The sequence below is a fragment of the Lissotriton vulgaris genome, chromosome 1_1 (genome assembly GCF_964263255.1).
Source record: "Lissotriton vulgaris chromosome 1_1, aLisVul1.2, whole genome shotgun sequence".
Lineage (NCBI taxonomy): Eukaryota > Metazoa > Chordata > Amphibia > Caudata > Salamandridae > Lissotriton > Lissotriton vulgaris.
In genome coordinates this window covers 1,936,914,199-1,936,936,023 of record NC_141685.1, presented here as the reverse complement: position 1 = coordinate 1,936,936,023, position 21,825 = coordinate 1,936,914,199, and the positions used below count along the sequence as shown (strand labels likewise).

Here is a 21,825-nt window from a genome sequence, read left to right as displayed (position 1 = left end):
GAAAGGAAGGTCGAATGCGCTTTTCTTGCTGATGGCTACAGATTGTCTGCTGTTGACAGAGCTAATATGCCCTGCATAAAAGTGCCTCCGCTGAGCAGAAGTCTTAATTAGACTCGAATTATTGATATATATGACATTAATTGCAGCTCTGTTCTCCAGTTTTACCAGGCGATCCAACTGGGAATAACATACTCGCGAGAATCCCATACAACCTATATAAATGGCCTTAGATTTTCTAAAAAAAAAAGCTGTTGATTAGAAATTGTATTGTGGTAAATAGCTGCCTTATGTTTAATCAGCTGTTCAGCCATGGACGAATCACTGAGCCACATTCAATGTTAAGATTGGATATTTTAAATAACATTTTAATATGCCTCACAGCATAGGCCTCTGAACTAAAATAGCAACGGATCAGCTCCAAAAGAAACTCATATTTCATCATTCTAATGAAGAAAGATATTTTGTGTCAACGTTCAGTAATGGTTTCAATTCCGCATTTTAAACCTCACGTTATCAGCCAAGAGTCACGGAGTGCTTCTTAATTACTCGATTCCAAGTGTTGTTTTCATGTGGCAGTGATGTCTGGGACGAAGAGGGGGTGCCAGCCCGCGAGTGCCTCTTCCCGCTCTCATTCCTTATTCATGCAGCAGAGCCGGCAGTGCAGAGGGTCCTCGTGAAAGCACGGCGTCTCCTGGCTGTATCTGGCTGTCAGCGCGAGCCATCTGACTGCATTAATGTTAGTGATGGGAAATGCATGCATGCTGTAGAAGCCGGGGCTGCACGAGTATTAGCCTACTGCCTGCAACGAGCCGTTGCTTCTACACCTTTTATCTTTCCGAAAAGATCCCTCTGTGCAGGCTGCTTGCAGTGCGCACCGAGGGCCCATGGCTTCGGCGAGGCGCTGGAAAGTAAAAGCGTGCTTCCAAAATAAGACGGCGTCTGGTGCCGCTGTCTGTTTCCAGCCGCACCAAAATAATGAGCAGCCCTGTTTCTGTGGTGGTGGTGGGGGTAACCGATCTGTCTTCATAGAGCTGGACAATGAATTATGGATGTTCATACATCCTGAAGCATTGTCAGAAGCGAAACCCTGACAGCCCGGGGTTGATGTTTTTGAGTAGGCTGCGCACAGTGTGGGTGCAGGTGAGCTGCCAGGCAGGAGAGCATACCACGGAAGGGCCTAATGAGAACTCTGCCTGCCAGTATGTCTCTGGAACAAATTGACTGCTTGAATACAGCCTCTGCCAGATTAAATACAACGGACATTTCTCATTTTTAGCTTGACATAAGCAGCATACAGACAAGTCAGGGAGACTTGTCCTCTGAAGGATAACCATGGCTGGTAGGAGTCAGGCACCGACCTTGCTTGCTCTGTGTGCCTAACATGTCTCTTCATCAACCCAACTTTCTTTACAAAGTTCGTGACGTGCTACACATTCCTCTGTGTCCCTCATTTGCCTCTCTGCCTCTGTTCTCAACATTTACACGGATGAGCATATTTTTGTGTACAACCAGTGGGTTTAATTTGCCTAGAAATATACAATCTCCACCTGGTTTTATTTATCACCCAAAGCAAAAGAGTTAGATTTGGAAACATATTTGGTGTCAAGGTCTTCACGTTTTGCCCCCCATTTTCCAGGAAATCTCAAACTAAGCAGTAAGTACCATAACCGATAAATTAATCGATCTCAAATTTTGTTGGGTGTATTCACCATAAAATAAACTTTGGGCCACTCATATTGCAGGTTTTAGAAGGTCTATTGCCCCTCTATAAAGGCGATTTTTGGGAATTGATATTATCTGTATTTGGTTCAGTAGCACTATTGGGCATCAGAGTTCATAGTGACTAAGAACCAGGGGCCTCATTTACAAAGAACTGAACGCATCTGCATAGATGCATCAGTTTCCTTGCGCCAGAACCAAATGTCCTTGCACCACCATGGATGCACTTTATTTACAATACAGTGCTCCATGGCGCAAGGATTAACAGATGCATCAGAAATTCGAACACATCTGTTGACACAAAAGTGACGCATTGCTGGTTTTGCTCATGAAAGTGACGTAACTCCAGCACTGCACCACAGCAGATAGGTGAGTCCCATTCAAAAAGCCCTGATGCAGTGAAGGCGTAGAGTGACGCAGTGAAAGGTTGTCACTTTCACTGCATTTGTTCTACATGGCTTTTGCAAGGGAACACCCACACTGCATACATTATACCTGATGCAGGTATAATTTGGCGCAGGGCTTTACAAAGTGAGGCATCGCCCTAGATGCGTCACGTTGTGTTGCAAAGTCATCCTGTGCCATGGGCACCCTCCAACTTTTTGCTGACTGATGCTGGTGGTAACTGATTTTGACTGACCCTGGACTCTGCCTAGTCAGGCCCAGGGCCAGTGTTAAGCTAGAAGGAACATATTAGAATACAGTTTTAAACACCTAACATACACTAGGGTACACTATGGTATGGTGGGGCACCCCCTGTAATTGGCATGACCTACCCCATAAGCCCCGAGTATATAATAGGGCAGGGGATTGAAACTACCTAGAAATCCCCCCATGGGGCATGGCAGTTTAGAGGCCAGCAGCTTTTTCTAAACGTTCATGTGTGCACTGCTGAAACCTGAGGCCAGTTTAAAAGCAGCACTGGTGCCAGGACTGCTTTTAAAATGTAAATTGTGCTCAAACTCGACTTTGGTGGTAGGGGCACTTAAAAATGGAAAACCTACAATGTTTTGGCATATTAGGGACCCGGGGTCTCCCATAGGTATCTCAGGGGTGGAGATGGGGGGGGGGGTCAGAGATGTATAAGGTACACCCTTATAAAATGAGAGTTTTTATATGTCTGGGTAAAGAGAAATTTCACATTTCACTCCCCACATTGTGTTAAAGTGCTGCTCAAATTCAACTTTGATGCTAGGAGCACTGGGTAAGAAGGATCTGCAATAGCTCTGCTGATTCAGAACCCCTAAAGTCTCCCCTAGTTGCACAGGGGGTGGGGGTCCTGTAGAAATTAGGGAAATACTTATGAAATATGTTTTTATAAGCCCTGGTGCTAGAAAACTGTCCCAAGTAATTTTACCCATTGCAAATCCCATGGCCCATAGGTTAACATGGTAGGAAGTTATTGATTATTAACTATTGATAGGAGTGGACTAGCCTGGCCATTCAAAGACTTCCCAGAATGGTAGTAGTAAATCCAACAATTTTTGAATTTCTCCTAAAGTGTACATACAATAAGTTATAAGACTTTCTTGTTTGTAAGTCCAAATTCAGCCTTCCAGTGGTCTGCCCTGATTGGTCAGAGTTAAGTGGATTAGCCAGGCTGCTTTCAAGAGGTGATAAAGAGCCTCTGGAGTTACCAACACTGCTGGGAGGGCAGTGTGCTGGTCCATAGGAATGCCAGGCCAGGGGGTGGAGTCGTAAACCATGCTCTTCAAAGGCAGAGGGGAGGCCTGGGTGTCAATTACACGTTTACACTCTTGACTAGGTTAGGCTTAAGGAAGGTATGTGCAGATGGTAGGGTGAGAGTCTATGGATATAAGTCATCCCAGGGGGTGTGTTTAGCCAGCTCTTACCACCTTGCTGGAAAATCAGCCATTATGGATTTGGAAGAGTTGATGCACTCTGGGACAGAATAATGCCACACTCTACAGGATGTGGTCATAGCTATGAGGAGTTACCCTTATCTCATTGGTCAGATGTGACCTGTTGCTTGACCCAGAGAATTTTGAATAGGTATCCGAGAGGGGCCGAGCCCTCCAGATCTGCTGTTTGAAACTGAATGAGGCAAGAAGTAACCTGCTGAGAAGATTTTGCTGTGCATAGAATTCTAAGGCTTGACCTCTGAAGACTGCACCATCTGAAACTACAGCCCTGTGGATTATCTTGCTGGAAGAGAACTAAAGAGTGGACTCCCTGAAAGCTACAGGTTGAAAGAAGCCCAACTGGAACATCACCAACTAAATCTACTCCTTGGAGACCCATCAGTGGATTTGTAAGGGTTTTGTACCAGTCGATTGTGGGAACTGAAGTCCTCAACTTTCAAGGACCATCTTGGAGCTTCCAGACCCTTGGAGTACGTTTGAGACACTTTGGGAACCCTTGATGAACATCAGGTAGAAGTTCAAGAAGTTTGGAGAAGTTTGGACCAACTTTGGAAAAAAGCTCCATAGAGGGACCGACTTAACCTGGCCAGCCAGGCCGCCTGCCTTCAACTGCGAGCCGGCCAAGCTACCCAGGTTTGTCCCTCTAAAAGCTCCATAGCTCCAACTTCCAGAGATTGACCGGGACTAGAGAGAATCTGAAGCGGGTGAACCCTCTTCTGATCCGGCTACATGAGGAACATCCGCGAGAAAAAGCTCTAGAAAAGTTTCTAAGTCCGCCCGTGGAAAAGTCGTCCAGGAGCAACCGCGAGAGCCAAGCCGCCTGCCTTCCATCGCGTGTGGGTCTAGATTCCTGGGTTGTCCCGCTGGAGCCAACTTTAAATGTTTTCTAAATCCGCTCCAGGGAAGTTCACTGGGACCTCATCACAAGGCAAACTGGCGAACCCTCAACGAATCCAGACTGGCTGGGAGCTTCAAGGGGCCTCGAGAGAAAAAGCTCCAGAAAAGTTTCTAAGTGGGAAGGTAGAAACTGAGACCGGGACATGCCGGGGGCTGTAGCTGCTCAGAGCTCCATCGCGCCCAGCCTGAAACTTTGACTTGGCCCTGGTCTGTCACGAGCAGGTATCACAATATGGTGCTATAATCTTCTAAGTGCTATATTTTATTAAAAATTTGAAAATTGAAAATTCATATCTCTTGTTCCCTACATTGGATTTTTGTCATTTTGGTGTCATTTTAAAGATAAAAATATTTCCTATTTTTATAAATTGGTGTTGGATTTTTATTATGTGTTGTGTCTTGATTATTCACTGAAATGGTCTTTTTAAATGCTTTACAAACCTGTCTTTGAAGTTAAGCCTGTCTGCTTGCAGCCACGTTACCTGGGGTTGAGCATAGAAATAATTTTCTAAGATCTAGGCTTGGTCCTACCATGGTTTAGTGGCCTTATTTCCAGTGGCAGACCTAGATTTGCCCCTACTAATAACACACTTTCCAACACTTTGTAAATGGGTCGCAACGTGAAGCATTGTTTACTCCACTGCTGCGTCAAAAAAAGTGATGCAACAGCAGCGCAAAAGTGTCGCAAGGGGATTATAAATCTACCCCAAGGTATTCACGGTAAGGGAAGATCCCTCCAATTAAGAAAAATATGTTTTTCCCTGGGTCACGTAAAGCAAAATACCAGCTAGGTGGCAAATGTGAAAAGAGGACATTTCCTCCATAAATCCAGGTGCCACTTCCAATCAGGAGATTAGTACAGTATTCAAACTGGGTATCTCAAGGACACATTTTCCATTTATGTCTCTCTAAGAAAAGTATTTTTTCATCTAATAAGAATTTAGGAGTCTCTACCACTTATACATTGGTCACCATGGTGAGGAGGCACTGGGGCTCTCCCTCTACAGAATGCTTTCTCAAATTCCTTATGAGCAGAAGATTTTATTTGGGATTTAAGCAGAATCTTAAAACCTATTTTGTTTTGGATCTTCAGAGGTCCACATTGCAGGCTGGCACAGCACTTTCAGACAGTCTTAGCTGTATATCATGATACACACATGATAAAAACAACAGCTAACTAGTAACAGCCTAGATGGAGTAGCGTTAAAGAACCTGTTGAAGTAGATACCACTTGGCTTGAATTGAACATGCAGAGAGGTCTAACAGCTAGCAGGCACAGGAAATCCTCTCCTTAGTACCTTAAAAGAGACCACCTTAAATCATTTGCCTAGCTTCAATGAGGTTAATATTTGCTCAAGAGTGATTTGCGTAAATTCCTACAAAATCTTGGAATGGCTTGGATTAATCTTTAGTCAGCTAGAACATCCCCCACTTGAGGGTAAGACATTTGTGTAGTGAAAGGCAACTTTGCCAATATATAGCTTTATATAGGGTTCTTGTTGTGAGACCTTTCAAAAAACTGAAAAATAGTTTTGGGAGAACCTACTACGGGTAATTGGGTTGAGTTCCAGCAGCCCTAAGAATGGTAGTTATCGGATTGTGGCTTTTAAATACTTACATGGGGTCGATCATTCACAACTGATAAACTACACAAAATGCTAAATTGTAAAGATATGCTATGCATTTGCTGCCAGGTGTCCACAAGGTATTTTTCTGATGATGCCGCCATGTCCCTATATCAGACATGTTTTATAGGGTTACTACACACCATCTTATGAAAGTTTGTACTGTGTGACTTTAATTTTGGCCATGTGTTCAAGCTAACCTAGCACGTTCGGAGGCCTAGCTCTGTTATTGACAATGCAAGGTCCAGGACCTCTCCGTTGACTTAGAGGGTGCACCAAGAATCAAGCGTGCCTAAGCATTCATAATGAACTATTTTCGTTGGTACATCATATAAGGCATTGTTGGTGGTATAATGTATTTTGTGAATTTATAATTTGACCAGATCTTTTTCTTATTGTCAGTGACAGCAGAGTCTGCTAACCACTCTTGTGTAAAGTTCCACTGTTCTGTGAAACCAAGAATTTTTGATGATGTCCCATGTGCATGTTGAGAGCATGTGTGAGTAGTGCATTCCCACTACATGCATGGTAGTAGGCCTCTGTATGTTGTGTGAGTCTAAGTAATGGAGCCAATGATATCCTCTGAAGGTGCCCCTGGTTTAGTATGGCACAAAACAGAGTGTGAGGATAGTTTACCCACACAACAAAAGTGTATTTCCTGCATTCCTGTGGCAGGCTAGTGGAGGCACAGAGAATGGAGTGAGGAAGAGGGACATAGGGCTCCTTTTGGAAAAATCAATGAGAGCGTTATTAGTAAAAGGCTGCAGATTAGTTCTTCATGAGCACTGTCATTTGGCTGATGGTGGGGTGCAGGCTGCGACTGCAAGTACTGTTTGAAGTGAGGATGTTTCTAGGCAGGTTCTGCCTCTTTTTCAGTTGCAGTTTACTGTTTCAGTAAGATGTTCTCAGCCAGAGGAAGAGAACACACACTTCAGTTTTCCTATGTCCTCAATACTGCTGGTTAGAGCCAGTCCCATGTCTTCCAGCTGTGAGAACTGCCACTTTACAGAAAGGCTTTGTCTGGAGAACAGCCAGGAATTTCAATTTGAAATAGCATCAACTCTAACTGGTTAGGAAACCTTAGATAGGTGATCCACATCTCCTGCCTGGAAAATGTATATAAAAGTGGGATATAAACCACCCCACTTATTTTGAGTTCCAAGTCCATCTTGACCAACAAAGACAGTGTTCCAGAGAGTACTTAAAGGACTGCTTTTAGGCCACGACTGGTGTCTACCTGACAGCCAGTCACCCAGAGGCGAGAAACATCAACTGAAGTCTAAAACTTGCTGGAGAAGCTGAGGGTTAAATAAAATGCTTAGAATCCTGTCTGCCTGCTCGGAGAGGAAAGGAGAGGCCCTGTAGGAGAAGAGACTATCCAGGAGAAGAAGTCAAGCATTTTCCCAGGATGTGACTAACTGCTGTGATGGAATGAAGTCCGTTTTGACCCAAAGTCTGCAGGGCCAACGGTCTCCAATTGATGCTTCCATTGTTAGCTACATAAGTAGTATTTACCAAATTGTCTCTGTGTGGCCCAGTATTCTCACCATAAATCCCAGGGCTAAGTTCTAAAGCTACCACCTAAGGTGCTCACAGGAAAGACATTGCTGTGTAAATCTCCTTGACCACAGCTGCTGAAGAGGAGCACTTGTCTACACTGGCCTCCAGGGCCACAGCTGCCAGAGATGAGCATCCAACTGAATTTATCTCCAAGGCCGCACCTGCCACATATGAGAATCTCTCTGTGTTGCCTTCCAGGACATCAGCTGCTGAAAACAAGTGCCCACCTGCATTGGCCTCCGATGTCCCAACTGCCAAAGATGAGTGTTTAATTTGCACCGGATCCAAGGGCCATAACAAGGCAACTACCTGTGTTGGCCAGAAGGTTGAAACCTCCAACAAACCCACCAAGTGAATAAATGTGCACCTGTGATCCAGATGAGAGCTAGAGTGCTGTCCATGGTCTCACGCATCAGCGCTGAATATCAAATGTGTAAAAACACTGCTCATATTAGCCCATGTCTGTGACTCACCAGCATGATTAAGCAAGTTTTGTGGCACTGACTATGTCTGTACAAATTAAGAACATGTGCTGAATGTGAGCAGAGGAAAACTGAGACTGCATGCTAGCCTTTGCTGACATAGACTTCTTTGGACAAAAAGATAATTAAAGTGACATATGGAACAATCTCTGTGACAATCTCTAGTGATCTACACCTGTGTCTAGCATATGCCTTGTTAGACCTGGCATCGGTTGGCGTGTTCCCCTTGACCTTTTTGGCTTCAGACCTCATGTTTTGATCTTGTTTTGCTGGCTTAGGACTTTGAGGGCATTTGATACTGCTGTGTAGTGCCAAAGCGCTGTCCTCGTCATATACATACTGGCGATTGGTGTATATATGATTGACTGATTCGAGTTTGCCGTAAGTCCCTTGTCAAGGGGTAAGACTTATATCTGGGGCTTGTATCTCAAATGCACCTCTGTGGACACCTGCCGCACTGGTTGTGCCTTCCACAGAGGTAGCTCATCGATTATACCACAGGTTTGCCATAGTGAGGTCTGTGTGCACGGCTTACTGTTACTCGGCTTGGCATTTAAAAAGCTAGGTGCCAAGGTTCTGCATGTCTCTTATTTTATTGGAGTTCTAACTGGGGACAGGGTGCAGTGTTGGGAAGAAGTAGAGCATGTGCGCTTTACATGCAAGGGTCGTGAATGGCACCAGGTGATGTGTTGGATATGACAGAGCCTGCTTCTTGCAATGGATTAGCATGGGGTAATGTAAGGAAAGGCTGGTGAGCAGTATTTCCTACTGAGAGAATAGTAACAGTATCGTTTTTGGTATTGATGAGTTCATAATGGCAAATTCTCTCTGGTAATGCGAATGCATTAGAAAATACGTGTGTGGAAATATCACTTTTGGGAAAGTGGGCATGTAGATGTTCATGGCTCTGTGTGCCTGTGTGCCTGTCTCCTAATTCACAACTGGGTGCTGGGGGACAGCCACATCTGTAAATTCCTATAGAAGGCCATAAACTAGGGACTCAATGGAAACTGCAGACCTCTAACTCTGAGGGGCCTTGCTGGGAGAGTTACATTGAGATGAAATTGGCACCTGAATTCGAAGGGGCAGAGACTTGGCCCCGCTAATAATAGTGACCTAACCTCCCGGAGTAGGTTGGCAGATCGGACAGAATTAAGAATGGGCATGTGCAGTTGCCTCAAGAACCTATTGCATCTTCAAAGGCCATTTTGGATATAAATACTGGGACTCTGGCCTCAACTGTCAGAGATGCTTTTGGATTTGGAACCATACTGCGCTGGTTCAATGGTGGGACATCGACATGAGAAATCATTAGGGCAAGAAGGATAGCAACTGGATTATCTGCAAGCTAGTGGTGGCCTGGAGCTTTTCGTGCTCCATGAAGGGGACTATCACTTGTTGAATTTTGCCTGGACAGTGCTGGCCTGCAGCTATGTGCCCACTGTCATGCCCTGGGCCCTGAAGTACTCTGCAAGGGCCGGTTAGCTGGCCTCCTACCCACAAGATCCTAGGGACACAAAGGATCTCACTGTCTCCACAAGAGCGTAAGGACCGCCTGGGTGCAGCAGAGACAGGTGGAAGTGATCGTAGTTGGGACAAGGACCGTCCTGACACACACCTTCATCATGCTGTGCAGATGAGTGTGCCCATAAAGCATCAGTCACCTGAGGTGCCAGGAAATGAAGAGTTCGAGGAGTGCGAGGGAAGCTTGCAGAGTCCGAGGGACCCATGCTTGAAACCAGTGGACCTGTGCTAGCTTGGGCTCCAGAGCATGTGGTGTCCGAGGGGTGTTGGGGGAACCTGAAGCGGGAGCTGAGACTGTCTTCGACCTCCAAAGGACAATACTTCACTATGGAATAGGTTAAAAAATATTGTGCAATAAATGTGGTTACTTATCGTAGCTGTCTGTTTTATGATTACGACCCCCTTCTGTTGAAGCTAGATTTATTTCTAAAATACCTAAATCCACTCATATTAGCACTGGGCAAACAAAAAATTATGTGTGTTTGTTCAACTACAAAAAACATACAAATACCTTGGTCAAGCGGCAGAATTGTTGGTCTAGTTGAGGAATTGTGCAAAAGTAGTTGCTTTTGGCTCAGATGATTCTTCATGTGATAAAGCCAAAACAGCTGCATGTGTTGAGAGAATAGTAGGAGATAAAATGTATTTTCTTCAAATGATGCAATTGCATCGAAATATAGGAGAAAAACATCAATTTAATCAGTGCTTGGAAAGTTACAGTATATATTTCGAAAATAGTCAACTAATAAATGACTAGCAAAAATTTAATAATCCTGTTAAACTCAGCAGATGAGGCGAAAAAAACATCAGATGAGTCTCTGAGATCTTTAATGAAACCCGAAATGCAGCACATAAAACACAAACCAGCCATAGGAGGAGCAATTCTCAACCAACACAAATAGAATCTAGTTGACAGTGCATTACACGTGACACTCCAAAGATTCCAGTAACATACCTACTGATCAGATTAGGCTTTAATTGAAGTACATAGCCATTAGAACAGCCAAAACAAATCACTATCATACTTTGAAAAACAAACGAGTTTACATAAAAATTAGTAGGTGTTCACCTTTGCTTCTGAACACCTACTGGATGTGCCATTTGTTCATAATTCTGTATCAACGTTTGTGCCCTGATCAAACTTGAAATTTGAATCACATATGTGGCAGAGCATACTAAACTCTTGCACTTCAGTAGGCCATAACCATCTCAGCTTATTTTGGTTACATTCCGACTTGCAACAGGCGGAGCATAGAAAGATATTTCATCTCTAATGTGAATTGCTTGTTGTTAGAAATGGGATTTCTGGTTGGCTATGGCTTTCGCCTAAGCCAGGCAGAAACCACCACTCAGCGCAAGGGAGTTAGATGCTGAAGATAACCCCTACTCACCCTCTTGGTAGCTTGGCACGAGCAGTCAGGCTTATCCCAGAGGCAATATGTAAAGCGTTTGTGCTACACACACACAGCAGCAACATACTAGGCCCACCAAAAATAGGAACTCCACACAAGGGGTATATGAAAATAGCCTTTGTATTATCATAAACACATTAGAAACATAATCACACAATATACAACTGGCACAAGGCAATGTTCACAGGGGATTATAAACAGGACCAGGCCAATTGGGCCACGGTCAGAACCATCAGACAGGTAAATAAATGTAAAACACAACCAGTAACCACTGGTACCATAATGACCTAAGCATTATTATCATAGTCACATTAGAGGCCATCCTAAAATATCATAGCATGACCTTAGGTATAACCATATTAGGCCCAAACCTCATTAGCATAAACACATTAAGCATTAGGCAAACCAGCATAAACACAATATGCATAAACCTCCTAAACATAAACACATTATGTCATTGGCATCACAAGCATAAATCACGTTACGCAATCATATTAGGCGTAAAGCGTATTATGAAACACTCATATAAGCCTAACCACATGATGCCACCTCTGTGGGCATTACCTTAGGGCCTTACGCCCTACTAACACACAGGTATCCACAATGACCCCCAGGTCAACTGGCCTTCCACTGGGACTAAAAATGCCCTCTGTCCCAAAATGTCAGGGCAGGCTGCAGATGCAGCAGAATCCCAAAAGTGAGCAATTGCGCAGGCTTAAATGTTGCAGCTGCCGCTAATTGCGGTGCAGCTTTGCAGGCGAAAATGTGGGCACTGGCGCTTACTGTGCTCTCTGGACCCCTCTGGGTCCCCACTGGGACTCTCTAAATAATTATGCTCCACTTTGCAACTGCTCACTCTTATGCAGCACTGCTGTGAGAACAGCCCAGGCACTCACAGTGCCCTAAGAGCGACCACTGGGGGGGCCAGGCACAAACAATGTGCCCCTACTTATTACCCTCACCAAGTTCACAATGAAGCCCCACTCACCGGGGCTCTGGGGAGGACTCTGCCCACAATCCCCGGGCACCGACAATGTGCCCCGACAGGTCCTGCTACCGGGACCTCTCTGAAAACTGCACCACTCACGGAGCTTCCTTTGGGGACTCTGCTCCTCTCTGCACCGGTCCTCAATGTGCATGGAGGCGGGGTTGGCTCCTCCTCTTCTTTTGGCACTGTCCAGTGTGGGTTGGGCTTCCTCCAGTACCTGGCAAAAACACCCGGTGGATACCCTCTCATCGAGGCAGAAAACAGCCAGGTGGGCACCCGCTGAAACCTGGCAGAAATGCAGAGTGGGTACCCGCTCCCACGCTGTGCAGGGGAAGCTCCAGGTTGCAGCCCAGTGCTGCAAATCCACAATAGAAGCATTACATGAGGTGCTAGGTCCTGGGTAAAGGTCAGGGGGCATAAGGCTGGGCTCAGGCAGTCCAGCACACAGGGCCCTCCCGAAGGGAGGCAGTCCCTCGGGCGGTTCCACCTGGAGCCCAGCAGCAGTAGCCCCAGCATCAGAAGAAGCACAGGAACAACGCCCTTCATGCGGTCACAGCCCCTATTTTTATAGTACATTTTCCTTTGTCTGCAGTACAGGGCTTTAGGGGAACCAGATGCAACAGGTTCAGGGGGGAATTAGAGCACTTTGTTTACAAGGCTTCTCTTCCCCATTTGTCAGGTGGGGGCTCGTGATCAGACACACCACAGGGGGCGGAGCCAGCATTGTTCAGGCTAAGCACAGGCCTATTTAGGGACCAGGGACTACTCCCACTACTCCAAAAGCAGATATCCCATTCAGCCTAGTGCTGACTCACCCTGCCCCTATGGAGCTACACACACCTCACCAGCCCCTGTCACTCAAAAGCCATACATGCAATTCACATCAGGCAGGCAGACACATAGCACACAGAAATGCCAACTTCTAAAAGTGGCATTTCTAAAATAGTTATAATAAATCTGCGCACACCACTGCGCAGCGTTTATTATTTGCACTATTCCAAATATACCAAACTTGACAACGCTGCGCCTCTCATATCTTCTACGGCAGATTGAATATGGATATTTTAAAAGGGTTAGGTTTACGGGTTTTTTGGGAGCATTTAAGGTACGGACAGCTGTCCGGAAGAAATTTGGGATCGGTAGGATAAATAGATATACCCCTTTAGTGGACAATCCTGTACTTTCAGATATTTTTAAGGATGGTTATATTGCACAGTGGGCTCAGAGGGGGGTGAGGGTCATCGCTGATCTGTTAGACAATGGAGGGATTGATGCAATAAAGGATAAATCTGGCATTAGTAACACCCATTTTTTAAGTACTTACAAATCAGGGATTTTTTGTTAAAAAAAGAGGGGGAAGTGTCGGCTTTAATCAATTTAATGTTAAAATGTTTTCTCTTCCTCACCATATATATATATAAACAATTGAATAAATGAATGGCAGATGACTTAGCGAAACACGTTGCTCGCTGGTCAGAGCTCCTACATATGGGGACAGGAGATTGTGAAGATTCCCTATATTTAGCACAGACTTCATTTATCGCTACTAATTTACAGATCCAATGTTATAAAACATGGTTCAACCTATATGACTCCATCGAAGATAGTTAAATGGGTGGGTCTAAGGGCGCTCATTGTCCACGGTGTGGCTGCTTTGCAGCCGATCTCATTCATTTATTTGCTAACTGCCCCAAGCTTGAAAATTTAACAAAGGATGTTGGCAAAATACTTGAAGCACAGCTCAGTTATCCAATATCTATCTCACCAGGCTAAATTAGTTTTAGAAGTAAGTGATATGGGAATTCCATGGAGACATCAAATATTTTTATTTATAGCCATGACTATCCTCAGACTGCTGGGCTCCAGGTGGAACTGCCCCGGATGAACCCTACGATGAAGCATGCCACCAATGGGTAACCCTGGTGGGTGAGGGTTACTTAAAAGAAAAAAAATTTCCCTACCACAACGAGGTTCATGTCATTGCTTTTTCATCTCTCTTTTTTCTGATGGAGGGACTCTTTTATGCTTCCAGACATACACGGGTTACATAGCTTAGAATATTGAAAGTAATAATGTGTTTTTTTTAGTTGCTAGCTATTAGAAATTGGGTTACTGGTTGACTGGGGTGTCAGCTCTGGTCAAGCAGCAACCACAAACCTAGTCAGGGTAAGTCACACGGACACCCCAAATTAACATGTAGTCCAACACCTGGTAGCTTGGTACAAGCTTAACTTAGTGGCAATGTATAAAGTATTTGTGCAACACTTCAAGCAGTAAAACAGTGAAAACACCACACAAAAGATTTCACGCCATGTTAGAAATACAGAACACAATTTAATAAAAACAACAAGACCAAAATTACAAAAATGCAATCAGTAGAACTGGAGTTATCAACGTCTAAAGAATAAACTGCAATATAGTGCCTAAAAGCATAAAGCACCAACTGCAGCTATCTGGTCAATCTGGACCAGGTCAAAGTCAAATGTTCGGGCCGACCGCATTGAAGCGTGGTTCGCATACAGTCCCAGATAAGTCCAGCTGAGGATTTACCTTCTCAAGTTTTGTGCCAAGAGTTCCGTTCACATTGGAGAGGGCTGCAGGGAGCACGGAAAGTGTCCCTGACTGTGGTTGGTGAGTCCTGAGGAGCAGGCCTGAAAGAATAGCAATCCTTGTCTTAGCACAGACGACCCTCTTCATGGCAGAAAAAAACAGGCACAAAATGGGGGAGTACAAATTGAGAGGTCAGGCAGAATATCCACAGGTCCAGAAGCGTACTGATCAGTCGATGTCTGAGGTCCTTCTTTTATTCACAGTTGTGCCTTTGAAGAGGGGAGAAGCTTCTAGAGGCGTACCTTTGAAGTGCACAGATGCCTGCCATAAGTACACTTTGAAGGTGCCTGCATTACTTTGAACTTCTGTGCTGGTTGCCCACAACCAAAGTGAGGGCTGAAATCTCTAGTTTGCAATGACAGGCATCCCTCAGCTTCATGCTATATGGGATGTTATCCCCTCTCCAAAAGTTGAGGGGCTCCATCCACCAGTGTCTAGCCTCCAACTGAGCCCTGCTCTAACTACATATTTTTTCACATTGCCCATTACAATGACCCATAATCCCTGAACATTTCGCCATGTTGGCATCCATTGCCGGTTCTGTGAGCAGGTGTCAATGAAATTGCGTGTGTCAGTGCATACTGGGGGAAGTGCAGCAGGAGTTGCAGAGTGTGCTGCAATTGCCTCGTGATGCACCTAGAGTTCACCATATCTTACTTTGGTAGCGCATTTCAGTCATACTGCTACCCTAGCTTACAATATTAACAATTAGCAGCGGCCATGTTGCAAGGAAAAATGTCAGTCTGCTCTAGCAATTCACCATGAATACTATCTGAAAGTGCATTCGATATTTTAGAAAATATGCAGCAATGAGTTGGTCTGAATTGCTAGGATGATGGGACTATACTACTCCACTGGAATTCTAATATAGATCCCTTGTTCTGTACAACACAGGTAGCGAGTGAGCTTAAGAGGACTGTTGGCAGCCCCACAGTGACGGTTACTCGTCCAGCAAAGAGCAAACTATGTGTCTCGACACCCTCAACCTGCAGTGTCCAGCCACTCTTGGCTTGGAATTCAAAATGCCTATCTCTCTTGTTTGTTTGTTCCTGGTAAACTGGTCCGATGAAATGTATAAAACCTTAGAGCTTATGCTTTTACAGTTTTTAGGTCGAAGGCCTAAAAGGCTGCGCTTGCGCAGACTTAGGTCTGAGATTTAATGACTCTCAGTAGCGCAGAAGGTCCCGCCTCCCTGCCCTGTCTCTCCTTCATTGGCTCGCTTCCTAAACGGAGGCCAGCCATTGGAGGAGAGATCAGTCACTCCGATGTAGCCCCGTCCTTTTCGGATTTGGGGGCGTCATTTTTGATGTTCTTTAGACAGTGACGTTGTCCGTCACTCAGAACATCAAAACCACGCCCCCAATTCCGAAAAATTTCAGGAGCGCCGGCCGCCATTAAGCTGTTTGTTGTACATGAGGTAGGTCGCATGCTCCCGCTGTCCTCGTTCCCGCCCCGAATCCGAAAGTCGTTGTGGCCGCCGTTTTGTTTTTGCCGTTTTATTTTTCTTTCCATTAGCAGAGTGGCTGATGTCAGAGATAAAGGAGCGGGCGCGCGGGGCCCTTAAGCTCTGCGTGCACTCATGACATTTCCCATGGGCTCGAACGGTCTCGGCGTATCACTGTTCGTGGCTCCCGCCCCCTCCCGCCATTCGTGGCTCCCGTTGTCCCCCCTCCCGCCCCCTCCCGCTGTTCGTGGCTCCCGCTGTGGTAGGTGTCTTCGCTCTATTGCCTGCTTATGCTGGTCTCTCTCCCCCCGCTCGAGTCTCTCCCCCCCCTCCCCCCGAGTCTCTCTCCCCCCCTCCCCCCGCGAGTCTCTCCCCCGCGACAGTCTCTACCCTCCCCCGTGAGTCACTCTCCCCCCCTCCCGCAAGTCACTCTCCCCCCTCCCCCCCGCAAGTCTCCCCCCGCACGAGTCTCTCCCGTCTCCCCCCCGCGCGAGTCTCTCCCGTCTCCCCCCCCCGCGCGAGTCTCTCCCCGCTCCCCCGAGTCTCTTCCCTCAAACCTATCCGAAAAGGAAGCAGAGTGGTGTAAGTAGCTGACGTTATTCTGGAGATGTTTCCCAGACTTTCTGATATTAAGTGAGTCAGTCCCATATGCCTCGGGAAATTTTCACAAGTGAAAGTGGAGTTGTATTTGACCACTTCTACCCTTAATGCTGTGCATGGGGAAAAAAGCAAAAGGTGGTAACAGACACAGTTTGTGGAGAAGGCGCCACGCCAGCCCCACTTTACATTAATTCTTAAGCCATGGTCTGTGCCTCCACTCCTGCGCTGCGATGCTGTTCTCGCTGGAGGGAGGGGGGGGGCCCAGTCGTACCTCCGCTGCACCCGGCCTGCCCACCGTTCTCCCTTCGCCTTCACTCCTGGGCCTCGTGGACTTTCGTTGCCTCGCGGGGGGGACGACTTCACTCCCTACCTCCGGTGATGTGGCCACTCGTGCTCCCGGCCGCCTCCTGTGTCTCGCTCCTTGCTGCAGCCGGCCAGTTATGTGCTCCAGCCGCGCCTTCCGCTACTAGGCCCACGCCGGGGCCTTGCGTAGATCTGGGAGCCGGCGAGCCCGGCACAGCTCCACTCCCCGTCCGTCCGCTGGGCTCCCCGACTGGTGCGTCGCTTCTCGGACCTCGCGGGTGCCACAGGGGGTCCCGGTTTTTCCTCCCCCGCGCCTGCAACGCTATGGGGTGGCCTCGCCGGGCCTCCAGGCGCCGGGGTCCGGGTCGGGGCTGTTCGCGCCTTCCGACGGCGGCCAGGTGTCTCTGCTCCTCGGCGCCTCTCTCCGCTCTAAGGCCTCGCCAGCGGCTCCTCGGCCTCTGAGGACTGCCAGGTGTCTGTCCGCTCGCTTTGGCCGGCTCGGTCAGGGCTGTGGTCCGCAAATATCCCTGGCGGGGGATCGGGCCTGGGGAGCCTCCGCGGAACCCGTCCTACCAAGCCCCCATCTTGGCTACGCCCCCATGACTGCTCTTTTAAATGGATTTGAGGCATGTGCAATTTGTGATTTATTCCTACATCCAAACAGCCCCTATCCGAAAAGGAAGCAGAGTGGTGTAAGTAGCTGACGTTATTCTAGAGATGTTTCCCAGACTTTCTGATATTAAGTGAGTCAGTCCCATATGCCTCGGGAAATTTTCACAAGTGAAACTGGAGTTGTATTTGACCACTTCTACCCTTAATACTGTGCATGGGGAAAAAAGCAAAAGGTGGTAACAGACACTGTTTGTGGAGAAGGCGCCACGCCAGCCCCACTTTACATTAATTCTTAAGCCATGCTATTTGCTTCTCATCCCTGATGACCACCTCCACGCATTTCAATTCCGCACACCTTAAAGTTTTCTTCATCAACATGCTACTCTTTATCATGACTGCTCTTTTAAATGGATTTGAGGCATGTGCAATTTGTGATTTATTCCTACATCCAAACAGCCCCTTGGCATTTGTCAATTGAGGGATCCTTAGGTTTGCGCACACAACCTGTAATTGTAACTAACATATAAAATCACTGAAATCTCTGAACCCCCTAGTTGCCTAAATCCTGCACCTCGTTTCAGCTCTTACAAAAAGTGGCAGGCGTGAGAAACAAACAAAACCAAGGTGGCAACTATACATCATCCAAACTGATTCCCTCATTGACACTTGTGCCACTGTGTATTTGATGTTGTGGATGGACTGTAGGACTCCAATCCAAACCAACACTCACCAAATTGTAAGCATATGGCAAGAAGTGGCTTCACATTGCTGACATCTTCAACACTATAAGACTGTCAGAGCTCCTTAGAATGGAAACTGCTTCCTCTTTGAAAGCAGGCGGTAAAGTTGTGAGTGCAGAGTTGTGAGTGCAGAGTTGTGAGTGCGCAGAGTTGTGAGTGCAGAGTTGTGAGTGCAGAGTTGTGAGTGCAGAGTTGTGAGTGCAGAGTTGTGAGTGCGCAGAGTTGTGAGTGCGCAGAGTTGTGAGTGCGCAGAGTTGTGAGTGTGCAGAGTTGTGAGTGCGCAGAGTTGTGAGTGCGCAGAGTTGTGAGTGCGCAGAGTTGTGAGTGCAGGTGCAGAGTAGTGAGTGCTGTTGAGTGCAGAGTGCTGTGTATTGGCAATGTAAATGACAATGCCATTTATTTATGATTTAAAGAAAAAAAAAGAAATGTCATGAGCAATGCCAATAGCTCTACCTTTAATGATGCCGAGACAATTGCATTGTAAATGCTTGTTTTCTTTTAAGTGCTGTAACGCCCTTTCAGGTCTTATTCACACTAAATAATACTGCAAATAAATGAAATTAAATAGTGTGTGTTTGGGTAAGTATGTTTGTGTGTTTGTATCTTTGCATGAACGTGTGCTTCTCTGCGACTGCACGCATTCATGGTAGTGTGTTCATGAATATCCAGACACATTGCCTTTTATAAATATGGGTTATTGATGGATCTCTTGTTTGTTTATTGAATTATATAGGTATCATACATGGAAATTAATTTTTGTGTAATTTTTCTTTATTTTAAGAGATACTGTTTGGTTACTTACTATCCGTCATGGGTGTATCATAATTTTGTCAAAAACACAAAAACTGCAAATCAGTGACAGTACTCTCTTTCAGGCAACTGTTGCTGCATTTGCAGCCAGCGAAGGCCACTCCCACCCTCGAGTGGTGGAGCTGCCAAAGACCGAAGAAGGACTTGGCTTCAATGTCATGGGCGGGAAGGAGCAAAACTCCCCAATCTACATCTCCCGCATCATTCCTGGAGGAGTGGCAGAGAGGCAAGGAGGCCTCAAACGTGGAGACCAGCTGCTTTCTGTTAATGGAGTGGTACGTATTCAACTTCAGTCTCCTAACTTGGGCCTTTCACAGGGGGCTTGTAACAGAGGGAGGAGAGCCTAGACGTATACATTTACGGGCAGTAATCCTCCACTTACAGCCAGTGAATGTAATAATAATGCCACGGGCAGCAGTGCTGTGTTAACAGCATCATTACACTACACTCTGACAGCACACTATGCCACCCAATCACTGATGTGGACGAAACGCGTGGGGGAACCTAGAGTCCAATCGTTTTTCTTGCCTATATTAAGGCATATTTATTGTGCAGTCGTTTTTAAAAGCATCCTTATTGCTGTTTTGTTTCAAACTGCGTTCTTGGTCAGCTTCGTTGGGTTTTGAATTGTGGAATGAAGCATCTAGACTTCTTGAGGTATGACATGATGGAGTTAATCACATTACCAGGCGTTCACCATATCCATGGTATACATATATCAGCACGAACAGCATCTCCATGAAGAAGCATTAAAAAGTGCAAAATGACATATGTTCCGTTGGAAAACATTTTGTTTAACTACCTATTTTAACTTCTGAAGCATATACCTGGAAGTAAAACGTAATCATATTGCTTGGATATGTCATTTAATAAAAACTATTTATGAGTGACTAGTTTAACCAGCTCTAAATGAAGCCCACTTGTTGAGAGACACTAAATGAGCAAATCTTGATCTGCTCTCTCTTGTCTTCAGCTGCTAGTAAGGGGAAGGTGTACTAAATAGTTGGAAGAGTGGAGTCCATAAACACACGAAAGAATACACCCTCAGTCCGTTTCCAAAGTCAATGTGTCTTATACCCGTAAAGTAATGGATACGCTCATGTAGTGTGAGTTGGGGGCTGTTTGGGCAAAGTATATTTTTGAATGGAGACAATGTTCTGTTGGTGCTACACGAGTGACATGCTTTTAGGTGGCAAAAATAAAAAAAATTGAATTTAACAAAGTGGCCTGCAAATCATTTTTTTATTGCAACTCTCAATAAATACACTGCTAGACCTTCGGAACCACAAGGGGGAAACAAGCATGGCCAAAGCCAATCAGTCACGCCTGGAAGTAAAGGAAAGGACTGTTTTGCTAATGTTGGTTAGATCGATTTTTTGATGTTTATTTCTGAAGGGTGTGCATGCAGTGAGGCAAGCAACTATGGGGAGACATCGGGCAGAGAGGAACAAGCAAAGGGTGGTGAAGATCCGGCAGAGAGACAGAAAAGGTGTGGTCCGTAAGGCAAGGCATATTGGGGCAGAGATGAGCAGGCACAATGTGGAGAAGTACAAAGAGAAGGGGTCTGGGAGCAGAGAGGCACTCCATGGCACTGAGAGATGGGGCAAGGAGGAAGATCCATCAAGCAGATGTCATTTGTTCCTCTAGTGCAGTCATCATTTCCAATCAAGTCTTTGTCATTTGTGATCTTCCCAAGTGAGGTCACTTTTACATTAGGCATTTTACTTTGTCTAATGTAATATTAGCAGCAGATCTTCTTTAAGTGACGCGCCTGCTTAACACTGGGCACAGTGCACATATAGAGGCCCAGTGAAAAGATAACATGACAATACAGCCTGCACGGAAATAGTCCATGTATTTGATTTGTGTTTAGACACAGGGGAAAACAGATCACAGAGAAGCGCTTCTGTAAGAAAAGTTAACAGCATCCGGAAAATAGGCTTCCAACCTAGACCAAAAGAAAAGCCTTTTTAATAAATAGAATCAGAAGCAGCTCCTGCCACAGCCCTTCATCTCCAATCACAGTGCGCCCTGGGCCTTACTTAGATTTCGGCTACAGAGAGAAAATAAAGGATGCCTGGTAGTTTGGGGACTTTTTTGTAAAATAAAAGTCACTGGATCCTTGGATGAGCTCTTTCCACGCCGTGAGGAATGCATTTTAACACTGCAAGCATGAGTGAGTGGGAGGAGTTTACCGATGCGGACCTTCCACCTGAATTGAGAAGTACCGCAGACCGGGAGGCGCAGATGACCACAGAGGGGGGCGTCTAACCCCCCTCCGCTGGCAGACAAGGGCACAGGAGCAGCAGGGCACGAGAGCACGCCAAAGAAAAGGCCAGCGATTACGTAAAAGGGCAATTGGCCGAACAAAGTCCTTGGAATGCCTTACCGAAGGGACTTTGAGGCAAGTGCCCGAACAAGGTGCTTGGGATGCCTCACAGCAGGGATACTTGAGGGCAGACAAAAGGGTAAGAAATAGTCAACGCGGGGCGGACACAGCACTTGCAGCCCAGGCATTGCCATGGGGTCATGAATGCCCTACATTTGGTTCAAGTTGAAGCCTTGAAGCCACTACCCTCTGTACCAAGTAAGTGACAGAAGTAGAGCTTTCACTGC

General features: G+C 46.1%; 1 protein-coding gene across 2 annotated transcripts in view; it reads left to right on the top strand.

Annotated features, from left to right (window-relative positions):
• Positions 1-21,825, top strand: part of LIN7A (lin-7 cell polarity scaffold A) — a 465,312-nt gene that overhangs the window by 389,768 nt on the left and 53,719 nt on the right. For both annotated transcript variants that reach the window (XM_086919598.1, XM_086919601.1), the window contains exon 4: positions 19,275-19,484. In XM_086919598.1, the coding sequence (XP_086775724.1) occupies positions 19,275-19,484 (210 nt within the window). The remainder of the gene's footprint in view (positions 1-19,274; positions 19,485-21,825) is intronic.